The following is a 19,983-nucleotide window of genomic DNA, read 5'->3' as shown; positions in this document are numbered from 1 at the left end:
ATGTATGAGTTCACTCTTAGGTTAATATTTTACAGTTCTTTTTTGTTTGTTGTGTTTGATGGTGTTTGTCTGTCTTCTGTTCTCTCTCTAGTCTTAAAGTGCTCAAGCCCACGCCCGTGCATAAAACGAAGTAAATGTTGATTATGTAATAAGCTCTTGTGGCAAGCAGGTCAATTCCTTAATAATATTACACAAAGTAACTGCAGCAGTAGTCCGCAGAAGCTTGTACGCCACATATGCTGTCTTCTTTACCACACATTGTATGTACAGAATATTTTCCTTGCATTCCTGTCTCTCGGGCAAGCAAGCATGCGCATGAGGAGCTCAGCTTTGGCCTTATTTGGATATGGTAATGAGTGGCTTCAAATATCCAATGAGAAGCAGATGCACTGGCACGTGACAGTGAAAGACCGCTTAGGAGGCGGAGCCAGGCGCGGAGCTTGGATTAAAACCAGTGGAGGAGGCACAGCGCATTCAGTGTAGGGAGAAGCAGGGACTCACAGTGAGAGGGAACTTTGTTAATATGAAACTTAGGAATATTTTCAAAATATTGTAAAACTTATCAATATCCCTCGTGAACCAATAACTTGCCCCAAGGGTTTGAGGTTTTTAGTTTAGTTTACCCGGAATGGGCTTCTACACTCACTATTCTTACACTTTTTTGAAAGAATGTGTGAGACAGACAGTTAGCCAGCTAGCTAGCTAGCTGAGAGGTGAGACAGACGGCAGGAGAACAAAAGATTTTTTTTGCGTTTTGGCTGGTTGTACTGACACCCAAGTCCATGCAGAACGTGTCATTACCATCACAATGCCCGTTTTACTTTTTCTGATAGACACGTCCGCTTCAATGAACCAGCGCACCCATCTGGGCACTACCTATCTGGACATAGCAAAAGGCGCTGTTGAGACTTTTATGAAGGTATTGTAACCACGGGACACATTATTATTATTATTGGGACATTCCCAAGCGGGGATTGCAGCTCAGATCATCTTTGTTCTGTTGAAAGCTGGTCTGTCAAACCTTATCTCTCGATAACCGTGAATAATTCTTTACTATTTCCACAGCTCAGAGGGAGAGATCCGGCGAGCCGAGGGGACCGGTATATGTTGGTAAATTTTGAAGATGTTCCGTTCGGGATAAAGGTAGAGTTTGCTTTCGGGTCATGTCCAGCTTTACATTGCGCAGATTGATTGTCCTTCCATCGCTGCACCACGCTCTGATCACTACATCAATTGTGTAGAGAAAATCTTCAGGAGGAGCTTTCATACCCCTTTTAAAACATGGCCGACATTTTGTTTCAATGTGAGCAGCAAGGAACTCTGGGTGTTATTTATACAGCGAGGTGATATCTGGGGGGAGGAGGAGGAGGAGGAGGAGGAAGAAGAGTGGGTGACACACTACTAGCCTACTTTACTTGTTTAGACCAAATTTTGCCACGGCATATATTACGACTTTGCCACTTTATCAAGTAGTCTCCCAAGGTAGTTGCACGAGATGAGTAAAAACGATTCAAGGTCTTGTCTGCAGTGCTGTCAAGTTATTGGTTTTAGAAGAGGGAGAAACGACCTATATAGATATTTAATTGTTTTGAATCATAATAGCAGTTTCAAGGGAGCTTCACTGTAGTTTTTTGGGGGGGTTCACAACCGTGGGGGAATTTATATAACTTTGTGCATTTTATTAACCACTTTTCTTTTGTTTGTTTATAAAGGCTGGATGGAAAGAGAGCCATGCTACTTTCATGACAGAGTTGAGGAACCTCCAAGCAACTGGACTCACAACTATTGGCCAGTCCTTGAGGACAGCTTTTGATTTACTCAATCTCAATAGATTAGTGACTGGGATAGACAACTATGGACAGGTATGTAGCATTGAGAGAGGAAGAGAGAAACTCCTATGAAGTGCTACGTGCACCCACAAAAAAAACCACAAAACTCCCTCAACCACCAGTCATACGCCATACCCTCTGCCCAGTCTTACAAGCATCAATCACCTGCATACTGTGAACCCACACCTCTTATGTCATGTAATAAAAACAAAACATTAAGTTGCAGAAAGAGGAAAACTTACTATTCACCTCCAGTAAATACAATTTTCACAACTGATCTGGTTATTCTATTGTAAATCACTGATGTGATCATGCAAATATATCTAGCTCTGAAAACGTTTGAGCCATAATCTAGTTTTTAATAATAAAAACCCTGATGTGCATGCTGGTTGAAATTTTAAGGATGTTTTACACCATTTGGGAGATAAATATTTACTTTGACTTATGTAATTGTTGTACATTTCACTGAAACTAAGCCTAGCTTTCAACTAGCAGGTCAATACTGAATCCCTCATTTTCTAAACATTTGATTTTTTTTTTTACACATTTGTTGAACTGGTTTTATTGCAGCTTATTGATTAGTATAAAGGGACTGCTGAATATTGATTTTATTCTTTGCACCATAAAACATTTAATTACAGAAATTATTTTAATTTTAATCAAGGCAGGATTTTTTTCAGGAACTGATAATTTAAACTTTTATCTCCAAATGACTGGACTTAATAAATTTGCCACACAAAGGTTTTCAGATATGTTTAAAACTTTTTCCTTGCTTTCTCAGACCTGATAGACATGCCATCACTGAGAAATTTGAGGTTTCAGGGAACTTTTCTCTTTCCAAATAAACAAATACAGAGACTAACTTCCTAAAATAGTTATTGAATTACTAAAATATCCTGATCATGAGATCATGAATGTTTGATATGTTTTAAGGAAAGATTAAAAAAAAAAAAAGAAAATTAAAGCAGAAAGTACAGATATATTTGTAGTTCAGTTTTCATTATGTGCTTCTCTGATCCCTGACTGTATGAGCAGACCCAGTTCACGGCTTTCAGACCGCGTTCACATTAATTTCCCTGCAAATATTACTGAGCCAACAAGGTCTGGAAGTAATTCAGTGTTATGGGCCCATTTCCAACTAGTGCCGCCTAATGACATCACCAGTGTAAGTTCAGTTGTAGCAGTGTTGGCGAGTGGACAATATCAGTATTAGACTGTATTAGTTATATACTGCTTCTCTTTTGTCTTTAATTTTCAATAGATTCTAGTGTTGATAAGCATGCTGCTTATCGTGCAGAATTACAAAACGTGATCAGAGAAACTATTTGGTTTCTATAGATAAATGAGAAGAAAAAAACACACTGCACCTCGCTGGATAATGAAAAACCTCAAAGTAATATTTTTCTAATTTGTAATTTGGTATCGTTTTTCTGCTTGTGGAACAGATGAGCCATTATCCTTGTTAACATATAGGTGTAGTTCATACCCTGATTGATTGCTAGATGAGTCTGCTCTTTGGGTGTTGATACAGAATCTGTACATCTGCTTTTCATTGTTGAGCTAAGTGGAGAGAATGACTGTTAATCCATTTCCTGAGTAATAAATGGAACATCCTCATCACTTAATGCATACATGGAGCGTGCATAATGCATGCCAGACTCTCTTTGGGAGTTTGAATCGCACATATCAGCAACGTTGTCAAGACTGGCGGATACAGTATGGACAGACACGTGCCAGTGAACACAAATGGCAGAAGCCACGGTCAGGGTTAGGATGTTCTGCACCAGTCACTTCTGACCTCTAATGACAGGTTGATTTGACAATAATTCTTTCATAACAAACTTCCTCTCCTCCTTTTTTCACAACTGGAAGAGGTTTATCTGAGCAGATGGCATACTTGCATTGCAGTTACAAGTAACTAGTCTGCCAATTATATTCTCTAGGAAGCAAGTGAGTATCCACTGTTAGGAACTGTAATTTTTTTTTATCACAGCTGTGCCCATTTTTTTTTTTTTTAAACTAATCCATATCCCAAACGTGAGGAAATGTACATAATTTTCCCAACAGGATAGGTCTAGACAACCTTTTTTTGTCTCAACACCCAATGCTGTTATGCTTATAATCACAAATCTGCACCCACAAGTAATTTTGTGACTCATTTATAATAAATGTGTACCATTTTAGCTTGATTTACATATTAATTTATCAATATTTTTGTCAAATACTAATCTTTAGAGTTAAAGAACATTCAACAATTTTTTTGTTAAAAATTAAAAACTTGTTGTATGGTAGTGATTTTTTGGAGAAAATGGAACATTAAAGCTTTTACATTATCAAACAGCAAGATTAGCATGTTAATAACTGAGAGCAAAAGTCATTTTCAGGTTAGTGGAGATACCATATTGCTGTGTAAGCTGAAGATTTTAGTTTTAAACTCGTAATACTGGGTGAATTGTCAAAAATGGTGTGTGTTTTTTCAGATTCATGGGCAGAGATTATGGCAGCTTGAAATTGTTGAAATATATTCCTAAGCTTTCAGAACGAACAAGTTGCATCAGTGCTATGAGTACACACATTTAGTCTTTCAAGCTTTATATCTTGCTTTAAATCAAGGCCTGTGCCAGCTTTGTCTATAAAGTGCCTTTGATAGTAACTCACTTATTTACTTCTCTTTCAAGTGATTGAAAATCTACTGTTTCTTCATGGCCACGTTCCTAAGTGTTCAAGGTGTAAGATGTTCACTGTGCTGAAGCGCTAGAGAGGAGGAAGACAAAGGGGGGTAGGCCTGTGGGGGAGTTAATATTGCCCTGGAGTGTCTCTGTCTACAGTAACAAAGAGCCATCCAGGTTGCCAGGCATCTGAGATGACTTTCCCTGGGGAGATGAAGAGGGGTATGAGGGGGGGTAAAGACGGAGCCAGCCGGCTGGTAATCCTGACACTGATCAGTTTCCATAGGAGAGCAAAGAAAGAGCAGGAGATGACAAAGGATTGGAGTGAAGAAATAAGGACAGGGATGTTTGGTTGCAAATTTGATAATTTGATGAAATTGCCCAAGCTCAAGGAGAAATGAAAGTTAGTCATTCAGTTTATTGCAACACAAAGAAAATAAAAGCAAGAGCAGATACACATGTTCTTGCTCTGTTTTGTGTGTGTGTGTGTGTGTGTGTGTGTGTGTGTGTGTGTGTGTGTGTGTGTGTGTGTGTGTGTGTGTGTGTGTGTGTGTGTGTGTGTGTGTTTGAATGTGCAGCAGTGATAAAATGCAAAGGAAGCTGATGTGACATGGTTGAAATCCTAACTTGTTTGGGTTTTTTTTTTTAGTTAGCTTGATCACCGGCTCATTAGCATGCTAAGAAAGGGCTTGTTATGAGGGGATTATGGGAAGAAGGAACATGCACCCAAAAAAATGGCCAAGTTGTCATGGATACCTACAGCAGAACAGATTTTGGTAGGAACCTATTCTGTTTACTTTAAGCTGTCCCTGTTGCTGGATGGATCCATCATTTGCCAGAAAACACAGCCCACAGGTGGACTCCTAAATGAACAGGTCTACCTCTATTAATAATCCCACCGCTGTCAGAATTGGATGGATTATGAAGTCCATGTGACTCTGCAGTGAGCCTCCAGTGTGCTGTTTGCTGACAACTTGTCGGGTTGCATTGAGGTTTTACGCTGTTAACTCACAAAGTTATTCTGTGGTTTCTGTGAAAATCCCTTACGGCTGATGCACAGTGATAAATGCAGTCCTGCTCCAGTTTCATTATTATCAGCGTGGAGTGCTGAGGTCATGAAATATTCTGGAGTCTAGCAGAAAGGAGGTTTCACATAGCTCTCAGGTAATATACTTGAGCCACGTAGGATAGTGTGGATGTTGGAGATATGCATACACAGTTACAATATATTAGGGGTATAAATGCAGACAACTTGTACTGACAACACTTAGTTTCTATTTATTATCTGACTGAGTAAAGATTCTGTTTCACACACTCACTCACATAAATAGGTCCCCTTTAAGTTATCTGTATGTTGCATCGTCTGTGTTTCACAAATGCCAGGGTGCCATAAATACACAAATGCTAAGTACCAAATATATCTGTAGTCTCATCCTAAGTACTGTATACTCTTTTTAACTTGGAGTTTGAGATGTGAAAGGACACTTGGTTGCTTTGAACGATCGCCCAATGTTTACTGGAGTTTTTGTTGTGATTTAACTTTCATGAGCTAAGGTTGTAATTGCTTCTTTTCACTCGTGATTTCATCATAAATGGTTTTTTTTTAATGTTTGCAGGGAAGGAACCCATTTTTCCTTGAACCTGCCATCATAATTGCAATCACTGACGGCAACAAGTTGACCAGCAGCAGCGGAGTCCAAGATGAGGTCAGCCAGCTTTATCAGACATGTTCAGTGTTTCAGTCTATAGACGTAGCCCTCCAAGTTTAATGAGTGAAACCAAAGCAGAAATCTGTTAAACTTGTAACCTTTGTCAGTTCAGACACAAATCAAGGCTTTGAGAAAATTAACTGACTTTTAAATACAAATATATAAAAAAGATTATACTGTTGGGTGTTATTCTCACTGACAAGTTTACACTATATGACCATTCATATACAAGGTTGGATCCTTCATTTTTACCATAAAACAAAACCTTAAGGTAAAATGAGAGACTTGAGACAGCACATCTGGTGTATATATTGTTGGGGAGGAGTGCCTTTTGATCACTAGATGGTAAATATATCCTGTAATAAAACAAAAATCATCTCCAATGTGGATAAATAAGGATAAACTCTTATGTCTCATTTTGTTATTTATTCCCACTCCACTGTGTAGCTCCATCTGCCTCTGACCACCCCGCTGCCTGGTAGCGAGCTGACCAAAGAGCCATTTCGCTGGGACCAACGTCTGTTTGCTCTGGTGTTGCGCATACCTGGCAACGCTTCGGTGGAGCCTGAACCTCTTGGTGGAGTCCCGTCTGATGATTCTCCGATCACACCCATGTGTGAGGTAACTGGAGGTAGGTGGTATTTGGTTCCTGCATAATGTTTTTAACCACTGCTTTGAGGGTTGTTCCGGTAAAGTCACACAAAAAAATTGAGCTTGTGAGTACAGCCAATAAAATGTATCTACAGATGTAATCTTCAAATTTTTGGAAGTATCAGGTTAAATTTAGAAATGCTAAAGACTGAAATCAAATGCATAAGACTCTATCTGCTTCATAAAGCAGAAGAACCGAGCTGAAATCATCATTATGTTGTACAGGGACAGTTTCATAGAGGATGCTGCTGTGGTGCATGATGGCATTTGTAGTCTCCAGTGTTTTTGGTGCTTAAATGTCTTCAGCCACTATTTTACCCCATCTTGTATTCAGTTTTTTTTAACCAAAACCACAACAGTAAATCATTGCTTTTTTTTTTTTTTTTTTTTTTTTGAAGAAAATTGATATTTGATATTGATATTGAAAAGTGGGTTGCTGATCAGCTGGGCTGGTTAAATGCTATTTTGGATGATGATAGTACAACATTATTGATGAACTTGATCAGGGAAGCTCATGCAAAGCAAGCAGTCCTGTCAATGGCGTCCTGTGGATGGATGATAATGTTTGTATTTCTGATTATACTTTATGATGCCTTTAGTTGAAGAAAGAAAAAAGTCAACTAAATGAGTGCATTGCATACTTTAAAGCATATATCAGTGTAACTAAAGGATGAATATATAATGGTCTTCAATATAAACAATTTTTTAGTTATTTCACAAATTTTTTTTTATAATACTTATTTAATCAATTGCATAGGAAAAATTGGAACTGAATAATATGTGGTCCCCGCTTGCTTGCTGCTTGCCTGAAGATGGTTTACATCACCCTAATGAATAGGGGCAAAATGGATTGGATTACAAGATAAACTGTAAATGCAAAAATGTTAAATATCAATCAAAAGTTTAAAAAAAATACAAAACGAGAATTAATTTTTTTTCCCCTTTTTTTTTTTTTTTTTTTTTTTTTTTTAAACAGGAAGTATTGAAAGTCATGGACAGCCATCTTGTAATAAAAATATATTTATTTTTTTTACATACAAAAAATATTTTTTAAAAATTTATGTTTAATTGAATATAATTTCCACATTTGACTAATTTTATTTATTGCTCTTATTTCCACATTTTGTATTTATTTATATATTTCCTATGATGCTTTTTTATGTTTGGTATTTTGTGTTTTTCACATCAAATTTCAAGGCAATATCAAAGTACAAAAAAGGCATAATAAACAATGGTAATACAGCAATTAAGTAAAACAATGTAAGATGATACATTGCACAAAACCTTGAATTAAATTTCTTCACTTAAATTAATTAAATACATTAAATGCAATGATGCACAGGAAGGTCTTGGTTTTATTCTATTTAAGCAAGAACTAACGAAGAGCTCTATATCTGGGAGTTTGTTACACATATGGTGCAGAAAAATCTATGTTTGGTTCAGGCTCTGGAGATTGAGAACAACTCATCATCACATTTGTATATTTCTATTTTAAAAATTATTTTATCATTTGCACACTAAAACATTGACATTATTTGCTGTCGCTCTAAGATTAATCTTAGAGTGTTATATCTTGTTTTAAGTCTGGTTTTTATGATACCATGCTGTCCTAACTAAAAAAAAAGATGTATGTCTTTCAAGAGCAACAAGCACAAAAGAGTCTTGCTGTACATACAGGGACAAGGTCACAGTATTTATAACAGCAAAAGATATATTTTTTAGTGCTTTCTGTTGAGCTCCAGTTTACTCTTTTGTCAGTTTAAAGTTGTGGAGTCACAACGTATCTGTTTTTAGAAAATAAAATGTGTAGATGGAGAAAAAGAATACCTTGGCAGCTGTTTTCCACTTGAATTAGCCTTGAGCTCCTTCTCAGCACTGTCTTCATCAACATGCAGTGTTGTGTTTACAAGTTTGCCACTGGGACCGGGCCCAGTACAAACAGTGTGCTCTTACAGTATTGTAAGCACTGGGCAACTCTGCTGGGGCTGTAATGGAGGAGTTAAGTGCTTTTGTTCAAGCATTCTTAAGTATCAAGTGTTGATGAAGGTAAGAAGGACTTTCCCACCTGGCTCAGAATTGGGATGACATTTCTCCTACTTAAAGGCCTGTCAAAAACTTTTTGCCCTGGGATTTTTTTTTTTTGTCCTATAATCCTCTCTGCTTGTAAAATAAGCCAGAGTCCTGGCTGCCTACCTGACAATTTTAAAGAACATGCACTCATAGAAGTTGACTTCTATCCCTTCTGTCTCCAGTTCCTCCCTGCCGCTGACAGCTGGCAAGAGGAATGCACCAGAATGATGCTGATGGCAGGTTAAGATTAACACATGCACACACAGAGAGAACAGAGCACACCAAAGCTCTGTATCGCAGTCATGGTGCTGAATGCAGAACATGACACAGCTCTATTGTCAGTGATGGTCTACAGTACATGCTGCCTGTCCATTACTGCTGATGGCAGAGCTGACACAAAGCCACAGCCTATTGAAATGAGTGTGAATGGGTGCATAGAAGGGTCATCAGAGGTGAAGTGGAAGGCAGTCCATGGCTAGAAAACTAGATTAGACCAATTAGTTGTAGCTTTGACAAACAACTTCTGAATCAAAGTCTTTCCATGTTGACAAGACGAAGGGTTTTCAGCAGATTCTCCTTCTAGAAGAACACTTAATGCAAAATGTACCATTTGCATGTACTATTTTTACAAAGTGTGAAGGACTGATAAGACTGAAAGAGTCCAGTGTGAAGCAGAGAGCTCTTCAAATTGCACAGTACTTGCATTAGTCAGACACTGCAAGCATTCAGATATTAAAATCTTCTGATCTTACACAGAAAGCCACAGCTCAGCTCACTGTGGGTCTGTCTGAGTCTTCTGAGATTAATTTATTTCATACATATATAGGAGTATTTGTAACATTTCAGCCCTTAAACTTTTTCCTCTTCTTTACAAGTAAAAGGCTCAGGACAAAATTTTCTTTATACACAAAAAATGTCTTTTTAGGTCTACTGTAGTGGCTTAAGGCGTCATAGTTACTTGATGTTAACAAGTAACTCCAGTCTACTTGTTAACATTTAAAATGTAAGCAAAGCAAATATATCTTTGTATTCTACTGAATGCCAATTTTTGCATCTAAACAGTCTTCAAGACCCAAATTATGTTAATTTATATGACTTTTATAATTTATAACTGAATGTAGGAGCAATCAGCAAAATGATAATGCTTCACATTTATTTAATGGAGTCTTTTAATCCCTTCTAGGCCATCATTTGCTGTCTTTTTTGTGTGTGTGTAATTTCAGCAGCTGCAAGGGGAGACATAAATGGGGCAAAAATAAGAGGGAGATCAAATATTGGATTAGTATATAACCAAGTCATCAAACAGCTTGAAATGAATTATTTTTGTTTGTCCAGGTCTAACGGATGTCTTTGAAAAAATAAAACGGTATTGTTGAGTGTTTCTCTATTTGGGGGTTTACGATTGGTACATTTCTGTCTGTATCTTGCAGGTCGTTCCTATAGTGTGTTTTCTCAGCGCATGTTGAATCAGTGTCTGGAGTCTTTGGTGCAGAAAATCCAGAGTGGAGTGGTAATAAACTTTGAGAAGACCGGGCCTGACCCTCCTCCACTAGAGGGTAAGAGGCTCCTCTGTTTTGTTTTAGTAAAATGTATTTATAACTAATAAAGAGAGCTTTCTGATATCTGCTGCACTGCATCTGTTTGATAAGGCAATGAGCTCTTTTCTCCCACTCAGTTTATTTTTGTTTATTCTCCCCGAGCGCTTCTTTGCTGTATCTTATAAACAGCTGATGGATGCTGCTACTTAAACCTCCCATTCTCATATTTAAGTACTGAAAGTTATTAAAACCCCTTTGTTTCATTGTGTTTGAGATTTCATATCTTAAATACATCTTACAGAGTTTCTGTTGGTTGTTTAGTACCAGTGAAGTCAGCTCCCTCTGTATGTTCATGCACAGATGCTTCAGCTGAGACACTAAAGTCTGGTCCACAGCCTTGGCACTGCTGTCACAAGCTGATCTATGTGCGGCCCAACCCTAAAACTGGCGTCCCAATCGGTCACTGGCCCATCCCTGAGGCTTTCTGGCCAGATCAGAACTCCCCAACACTGGTAAGAAACCTGTTCAGTGCATTTATATGTGCCTGGTCCAACACGCTGAAATTTTCCTTCCCCAATAGTTATACTCCTTCCCTGATCTGCCTCTGTTCAAAGCCAAACTCTGGACCTTGTCTGCACTTTCTTTGATACTTCTTAGTTTTAAACTGTTTTGTACTTTTACCATTTTCTTTATATTTAATCTGTTTTAAATCAGTTTTGTATTTTTTGTTTTTTATTATGTAAAGCACTTTGGTCAACTAGGGTGTTGTCGTAAGGTACTATAGAAATAAACTCTGATCTGATATGGTTTCAGTTTGGTAACAGCAGAGAAATCTGAAGGCGCTACCAGACATGACCAAATGAATCATTTAGATTTGATCATACATTAAGTAAAAAAAAAAAAAAAGAAGCTTTCACATATCAATGGAAGGAAGAAGGGTTATGTCTGTAGGGGGTCCAAACAGAAATAAACAAATACTGTAATACAAGATTTTTGTGCTGGAACAAAACCAACTCCTCAACAAAGAGAAAATGCCTTGTGGATACATTATTATTTTTTTATTAATGTTTTATAAATTTGTCCTGTACTGTGCTTCCTACCTAGCCCCCCCGCTCAGCCCACCCCCATGTACATTTCTCCTGCGTGGACGCTGAGCCCATGGTGATAGACAAGGTGCCCTTCGACAAATATGAGCTGGAGCCTTCGCCACTCACACAGTACATTTTGGAGAGGAAATCTCCGCACACCTGCTGGCAGGTATATTACAAATACAAAACAGTGTTAAGCTAGAAGTGAATTCTGCAGGCATGGATAAAGTTTGAGTCAGTCACATAGCACATTTATCAGCATTCATCTTTAGATGCTCTAACATGCTAATGCTTTTCCCGGTTTTCAGGTTTTTAAAGCTTAAAATGTAGATTAATACATTGTAGAGTAAGTTACTGCATGTAATTATTTGTAATTATGTAATCTGTGACACAGCAACAGTGAATAGCATGTGGTGTAATGCCTCAGAAATAAATAAAATGTTTATTTTATTTCTAACTATAGTTACATTTGAACTCAACATTGCTGGTTTGATTAGGAACCAGAATGTTTTCTTCAGACAGCAGCTGTCTGTGTGTTTTTACTGCATCATACACCTTACGGAGGTAATGCTGCTGACTCTGACTGCTGCATGTTCTTCTCAGAAACAGGTCTTGGCTACAGTGCAGACATATAAACGACAATAAAAACAAAAGCTATGCCTCAGCTGCAGTTACACATTTTGATAGCACTGCACCTTCATGCAGGGTTGTGCTGACATTTGAGCAGTTTTCATTTGTACTTTAGAAGATAAGCGCCGTGAAACAATCTGAAAATGGCCTTTAATTCTGATTCACTGAATTATTAGTTAGTTTATTTATTTTATTATCTGCTTCTCAACTTGTCTCCTCCTATCAAGACTTTACTTTTGACTATATATTCAGATTACTATTTTCTTTTTGGTGCACTTGTTTTAACAAATTTTATGTTTTGTTACATGTTATTGCAGTTTCTATTTAAAAATGATGTTTTCTGTGGCTGTCAGCAAACCTGTCCAAAGATTGAGTGGATTCACTAGTGGGTTAAACTGCCTTTTCAACTGAAGCCATTGCAAATGTGAAGCCTCTCTGTAATTTTAAATGAAAAAATTCACATATAAACACAAGTAGAGATTTTGACAGGAAAAACCCTTTTAATTTAGAACAGTTTTTGGCATTACAGAGCTGTGGTTAGAATCTAGCACTAGTTAAAATGTCTGTTTTTTTGTTTTATCAGTTTTCACGTGTATTGTGTGTCCTGATGGGGGCAGCTTTGCTTTAGAATATACGATGACTTGCATATTCACTGTTTGAGTGAAATACATTGAAATATTGAGCCTTTTTTTCCTAACTGTTCTGCTTCACTGTATTTAATGTTTTACTTGCTAATGTTAGTGCTTCAGAAACAAGGACTTATTTTTTTGTACGAAATAACACTTTTTGGTGTAACCTGGACTTATCCTCAACGACTTACCTGGGATGTTTTGTGTTTTAAATCAAACATCCTCACCTGGGTGATCAGTGTTCGAGTTGTGTCAAGGTGGCACACTTTGCTATGCACCCTCTCTCATCAACCAGAGCAAATGAGAAGCCTTTCCAACAGCTTCCAAGATGTTCATGATGGCTCCTTGCCTGTTCAGTACACAGACCCCTAAAAGTCCCTGGACTCTACACAGAGACTGGCCAGCAAAGCCCCTTTAGCCCCTCTTCAGTGGGCTTGCTGCAGGCCTCCAAGATTCAGCCATCAGGTTGGCATATTTGGCCTTCCTCTGCTCTTGTGCTTCCCAAGGGACCGTCAACTCCAGTTGCACCACCTATTTGCTTACCTGGAAATTATGACCATGTCTGGCCAGAGTGTTGTCACTGCATCTCAGCTGTCTGGGGCTTCACGCCTGCATGACCAAAGCTGATGGTACACTTGGAGGGGTGTTATCACTTGCTGTTGATGCCAGTCCAGATGGTGCCTGCTACTGCCCACAGGACCTGGTATTGGGGCCACCTATACTGAGCATCTCCCAAGGCCTTTGAGCAGCTGCTGAGGGAATGTTTAAAGATCCCCTTTTATGGGAAAGGTGGAAAGAAAGTGAGTCTACCTGTCCCAAGATGAACAAGTTGGCAGAGCTTGAGAGTGTCATACACTGACTGGACTAAAAACTGGAAGTGTTGTGGTTCCACCTACCAAAGTTCTTCCCAAGTGCACGCTCCCACTTGGTCCAGACCCTCTGCTTGGACTTGTCCACCATTTTACTTGAATAAAGCTTCCTCTACCTCAGCACATACCTTCTCTTGGATCAGCTTTTGCTTCTTAAAAGATAAAAAAAAAAAAAACAATCTTAATGGCATAATGTTTAAATGTTACCCAGTGGTGGAGATGAGCTCTTAAAGAGACCCACGTTGATTTTTAACTGAATGAATGTGTATGTGAAGACTTTATTGAGCCAGTTCATTTTTTTGTTTGCTGACTGCAGAGTTCAAATGTCTCTTTTATTGATTTGTTGTTTTCATTGATTTGTTGTTTTCCTATCTGTCTTCTAGGTGTTTGTTAGCAACAGTGCCAAGTACAGTGACATGGGTCAACCCTTTGGCTACCTAAAGGCCAGCACAGCTCTGAACTGCGTTAACTTGTTTGTAATGCCCTACAACTACCCCGTGCTTCTGCCACTCCTGGGTAAAATTCCTTCCACATGCGCTGTCCTCCCTAATTTTTGCTGTCACTATATATCCACTGCTGTGACATAATTTCTTACATTTCCTCCATGTTGTGTGGGAAAACTAATTTTATGGTTATGTTGTTAACTTCATTGCCACTTGGAACAAGCTTAATTATACTAATCATATAAATTTTCCTGTTGCATAACAGAAATATTTCTTGGGAATTTTTTTTTTTTTATTTACTTGACAAGACAGTTTCACAGATTAATTTCCTTTTGCCTTTGTGTAACTTTTTTTTTTTCTCATTTATTTATTAATATGTTTTTTGTTTTGATGCTGCAGATGACTTGATCAAAGTGCACAAGTTCAAGCCTACCATCAAATGGCGGCAGTCCTTTGAAAATTACCTGAAGACCATGCCTCCCTATTATATTGGGGTCAGTTGAGTCTGCATCTTTCCTTACAGCATCTTTTATTTCATAAATACAAAAACCCTTTAAATCTTCATCTGGCTGTGTTTCCTCCTTAGTCTCTAAGAAAGGCGCTGAGAATTATGGGAGCTCCAAACCTGCTGGCTGACAACATGGAGTATGGACTGAGCTACAGTGTGGTTTCCTACCTGAAGAAGCTCAGTCAGCAGGTTTGTTCATGATTTTTGCTTCATTTTAGTCTTTATTTTTCTCTCATCTGTTTTTTTGTTGGTTTTTTTTTTTTATTTTTATTTTTTATCTTTCACAAGGCTGCTGGTTTAATTCTTAAGTCTTTGTTTTTTCTACTAAATCCAGACTTATGAAGGCATTTTACAATTTTCTCAGTTTCATTTATAACTTATTGTTTTCTTAACAAATACAAGAATAATCATTATGCCAGCTCACTATAATGTGTTTCGAAGCATTATTTCAGTTCTATATCTTGCTTATGATGGTGACAAAAGTGGAGGTCATTTTCAGCAATGTCATTTACAACATAATTTGCTTGTATTGCCAGACAAAAATTGAGTACGATCGCCTGATTGCCTCGATTGGTAAGAAACCACTGCCAGAGGCCGGCATTAAGGTGCGCTGGCGAGGTGGAGGCATCTCTCTAGCCCAACGTAGAGACTTCATCAATCAGCTGCAGAGTCTCACAGGGGAAGCCCCCACTCTACCCATGGAGCTCAACCCAAAAGAGTTTCAGGTATTCCACTTGGCGCTGCTCAACAAGGTAAGGTTCTTCTGACTCTATTGATCTGTTTTATATAGTTTTTTTGTTTGATAATCAACCATTTAAGTGAGTCTAAATTTGAAGTTGAATCGTCTTTGTTTTTTTTGTTTTTTTTTTACAATGACTTTACTATGTCTGTCTTTCTCATTCTCAGGGCTTAAAGCCCCAGAGCTTTAGGAATCCCTATGACATCCCTCGCAGCCATCTGCTGGATCAGCTCAGCCGAATGAGGAGAAACCTGCTCAACACCAGCGTCTGTACTCTGCGAGGGCAGGACTCAGGTGTGGCAATGTGGAATTTTCTTCTTTGCAATTTAAATAACATGCAAAGTGATGTCATGCTAGATTAATTTCTCCTGATGTCTTGCATCCAGACCAACTCCACAGTGTGCCAATCGCCCAGATGGGAAACTACCAAGATTTCCTCAAAGCTGCACCCCAGCCCCTTCGAGATGCGGACCCTGAACAGCCCAAACGGTTGCACACATTTGGCAACCCTTTCAAATTGGACAAGAAGGTGATCCCATCAAGTCATCTCAACTCTAGCACTCAAGTGGAAAATGTTGAAGGAAAAGCATTAAGTTGTTTTTTTTTCCCCTCACTTTACTTTTAGGGTATGATGATTGACGAGGCAGACGAGTTTGTAACTGGCCCTCAGAACAAGGGCAAACGACCAGGAGACAGCAGCAATAATATGCCAGGTGGAGGTCCCAAGAGACGGCGTTGTATGTCCCCTCTGCTGCGTTTGGGTAGAGCCTACACCCCTCCCGTAACTCCCCCTGCCAGTCCTCGTCCCTCAACAGGTAAGCTTTAAAATCAGGTATACAACTCATGCATGACTGAAAATCCTCACTGCAGAAATGCTGATTGTTTAACATTGAATTAGAGGGTCAGTTTGTTTTTTTGCTATATTAGTTTTCACATCTGGGTTTTATTCTTTGGAAAGTTTCCCTGTGAAGGAAATGAATATTAGTAACATGTGTTTTGGATGTTCTGGGAGATCAATGACGTCTGGGTATGGAGCCTCTAAGACAGAAAAAACCTGATATGTACTACTTATAAAATAAACAGAATAAACAGTACTATCTCCTAAATGTCATATTCTACAGACATGGACATAAATGACGACACATCAGAACCAGATCTGATCATCAACCACCTCAATCAGAACCACTATGGCTCAGACGGGAGCTCTGACTCAGAAGTGGACCACCCCTGTGGTCCAGCCGATCTCCAAGAGAACCACATATCTGCGGATCCTCAGGCTTTTCGGCACAAGGAGGATGAGGGGGAGGAGGAGAATGGGCGACCCCAGACAGGTGAGCTGCCACCAGGCAGCGAAGGAAGAGCTGAGATGGTGTTAATGGCGGACCAGCCACTGCGGTTCCTGTCACCCACAGCTCTGAAAAAGCACATTCATGGTGAGACGACAAAGGTCAACAATGAGCTGAGGGCACTCATCACCAAGGAGATCAGAAAACCTGGCAGACGTATGTATTCAAATAAGATCAATTACAAAAAATAAAACCTTGCAGTTATATTTTATGAAATATCGTAGGTTTGGTATGCACGCCAAAACAAAACTTGGAGCTTTGTAATCATGTTAGTATCTGATACTCAAAAGCATCAGCAATGTTGATTGATCCCATTAGTAAAGACTTTAATGTTTTTAGTTGGGCTTTTATACTCAAGGGCAAAATGTTCCAAGTTTGCTTAATTCTCCTCTGTTTTTTTATGTATGGCTATCCAACTTCTATTTGAGCTGGAAAGATATTGTTCTCCAACCACATTACACATTTAATGGGTCTATAAATGTGATTTAGCTTGGAAATCATGAGTCATGTTACTCAGCTTTGATCATGCTTATTTGTTAATGTCTTTGTCAGTGTTGATGAATAAGTTCAATAAGCATTGGTTTTGGTACAAAGGAGTTCAAATTTGGACTTTTTTTTTTTTAAATTAAGTTTATTTACATAAAGTCCTACAAAAAATCAGTTAATAAGTTTTAACACAATAAAATGAGAGAAAATGCCAAGTGGGTTAAATTTTTTTGCAAGTCACTCTAGATGTCCTAGAAACATTAGTAAATAAAGCAACTGACCATAATTCACCCTCACTCTTTTCTGCTTCAGACTATGAGAAGATCTTCCTCCTCCTGAAGCAGATCCAGGGCACCTTGGACACCCGACTCATCTTCCTCCAAAACATCATCAAAGAGGCAGCCAGGTAAGGTGTTCCACCATCCTCTGATGTCTGAGAATTACATGTTCCCTGCTTTCACAACAGAGCTTTAAGCAGAACCATCTGTTGGCGTGGTGTAGAAACAAACGAGTCACCCACAGATATGCATTGCCAACACATTCTGTTTTAGAAAACCTTGTAGTAAAAAGCTAATCTGGGTTTGAGAGCCTGAAACATCAGGTTTTCCTCTGCATCTTGGTTTGCAGGAGGATGAATATCATAGTTGCTTTAAGATTAAAAATTCATAAATGTCATCAACATCTCCTTTTTTTTGTTCATTGAATGCATTACTTCACAATATTTTTGAAATTCAAGTTTAAGCACTTGTTGTTTCTTCTCTGCAAAGGTTCAAGAAGCGTGTCCTCATTGAGCAGCTGGAAAACTTCCTGGAAGAGATCCACAATAGATCCATTAACATGAACCATGTGGAAACGCTCTGAGACCAACTCAAACTGAACTTACTTTTAATGAACCCAAAAACCTTCCATTTTCTCCTGGAACCCTCCCTCCCCTCCTTCCACTAAACCAAGGCCCCCGCAAAGATGAGACAGCATCCAGCTCTCAAGACATCCCTTCTTCAGTTGCCTCTTCATTTAATCAGCACTAGAGGGGGTTGTGTTGGTTTATGCACAGGAATAAGTGAAAGCAGTACTGACCCTGGATGATCGAAGTGCAAACATGACATACCTGAAAAGCACTTGTCTACGTTATAAGATGCTTGTTTCTCATTTGGTGATTGCTGCTCTCTGAGCCTGTCCTTGATTACTCCCCCTCCTCTAATTAGACCCCCACCCCCAACAACACACACTTTTCAAATGACAAGTGATTGTCTCTCAAATGAGCGGTGGAGTAAACGAGGATTTTTTTCAGAGATGAGAAGGCGACCTGCACCCTGGATGTAACTGACATTTGGTCAACTTTTCTGCAACTATGTGACCGACTGTGTTGACAGGGTTTAGTCTGTATTGTGTGTTTGTTTTCAGACAACTCAGGGTCAAAGGGATCCAGTGAAGATATTCATGAAACACTGTTCTCCCATCATATGTCTTTTCATTCATTTCCCCCTTCTTTCTTTCTTTTCTTGCATTTGTTTGTGGGAGGATGAGTCTGTTATAATTGTTAAAATTGACTGTACACTCCACCAACTGGAGCACTCCACTACTCTGCTCTTAAATGGGTATGTTTCTGCTCTAGCTTTGAATTTGTCAACATGAGGTCTATCTGCCAGATTGATAATTAATATCAGTAAGTAATAATGTAAGTGTTTTGACAAAATTTCAGTTTTCGCTTCCCTCAGGGGAAGAAAGGATCCAGTTTTCCTTACATCTGAAAACTGTAAACTTGTGTCTGTTTTGAAATGCAAGTTGTATCAGTAAGAACAATGCAAAGTAAAATTAATCTTGAATGATGCAACATCATTGGTGATAAAAGTCTAAATACAGGGACAAAAAGCTCAGGAACTGATATTAATGCATCAATATCAGCAATAACATTAGACACCACCTACCCCTTTCCATTGTTTTCTTGATTTTTTTTAGCCTGAAAGCTGATATGCAACAAAAAAAAAAAAGTCACCTGCTGGAGTGTTGATGACCCTAGGTCTCAGATACCAGCTTGTCCCAGTGAGCTGGTTGCTGCCAAATGACCTGAACTGCCCCCCAATATCCCCTCTCCGCCACGAATCTCAAACCAACTTCTTGTCGCTTAACCATTAATGCACTTGTGTAAATTTGAGAATTATTTAACATAACTTAAGAAAAACTACCTTTTTCTTCTTAAAAAAAAAAAAAAAAATTAGGCTATTTCAGTGTTCTCAAATGTACACAAATAAACCCATATTAAGGTCTATAGGTCAAAAGTTGATTTCTGATTCAGATGGCAGCCCTCTTTCGTTCCCTCCCTCCTCGGACAGGGACCAAAATCTGCCATACTTGTCTTTGTGAAGAGGCCGCTACCAAAAGAGTATTTTGAATACACTGTAAAGATGTAAATAACCCTAGAGTACTATTTAAAGAGAATGTTCAGTGGAAAAATGGCCTTTTTGTAAGTATTTCCATGAATAAAGTTTCTATTTTACACTGTGAAAGGCCATGTAAATAAAGTGTTCATAAAAATGAGTGTCCATGTGCTTTTTTTCCCCCCCTCCCTTTTTGTCCAAGTTTGCCTTTTAAAATATTTTTTTAAATAACTGAAGGAAGTGTGAAAACATGCAAATTGTAAAAACATATTAAAATTTTATTTACAGATATATACAAAAATAATATCCCTCTTCCTGAAGTGTCTGTGGATCCCTCCATTTGGTCCACAAATAAATACCAGTAGTGAAATAAATTGGCAAAGAAGTGTGTGTGTGGGTGT

The 19,983-nt window shown here is 38.5% G+C and overlaps 1 protein-coding gene across 1 annotated transcript; it reads left to right on the top strand.

The window, feature by feature from the left end:
- The first annotated feature begins 486 nt into the window (after nucleotides 1-486).
- Nucleotides 487-19,704, top strand: ints6 (integrator complex subunit 6). Its single transcript, XM_079253768.1, has 18 exons — nucleotides 487-919; nucleotides 1,066-1,143; nucleotides 1,713-1,862; nucleotides 6,115-6,204; nucleotides 6,655-6,838; nucleotides 10,359-10,484; nucleotides 10,827-10,978; nucleotides 11,571-11,723; nucleotides 14,066-14,198; nucleotides 14,525-14,619; nucleotides 14,712-14,822; nucleotides 15,170-15,385; nucleotides 15,540-15,666; nucleotides 15,759-15,901; nucleotides 15,998-16,187; nucleotides 16,494-16,874; nucleotides 17,517-17,610; nucleotides 17,972-19,704. Exons 1-18 carry the CDS (start codon nucleotides 809-811, stop codon nucleotides 18,063-18,065), a joined length of 2,628 nt encoding a protein of 875 aa, XP_079109894.1. The 5' UTR covers nucleotides 487-808; the 3' UTR covers nucleotides 18,066-19,704.
- The last annotated feature ends 279 nt before the right edge of the window (nucleotides 19,705-19,983 follow it).

This window comes from Telmatherina bonti, assembly GCF_933228915.1.
Source record: "Telmatherina bonti genome assembly, chromosome: 15".
In the NCBI taxonomy this organism is placed as follows: domain Eukaryota; kingdom Metazoa; phylum Chordata; class Actinopteri; order Atheriniformes; family Telmatherinidae; genus Telmatherina; species Telmatherina bonti.
Note: the sequence above shows the minus strand (reverse complement) of the source record. Positions and strands in the feature narration are given on the sequence as shown.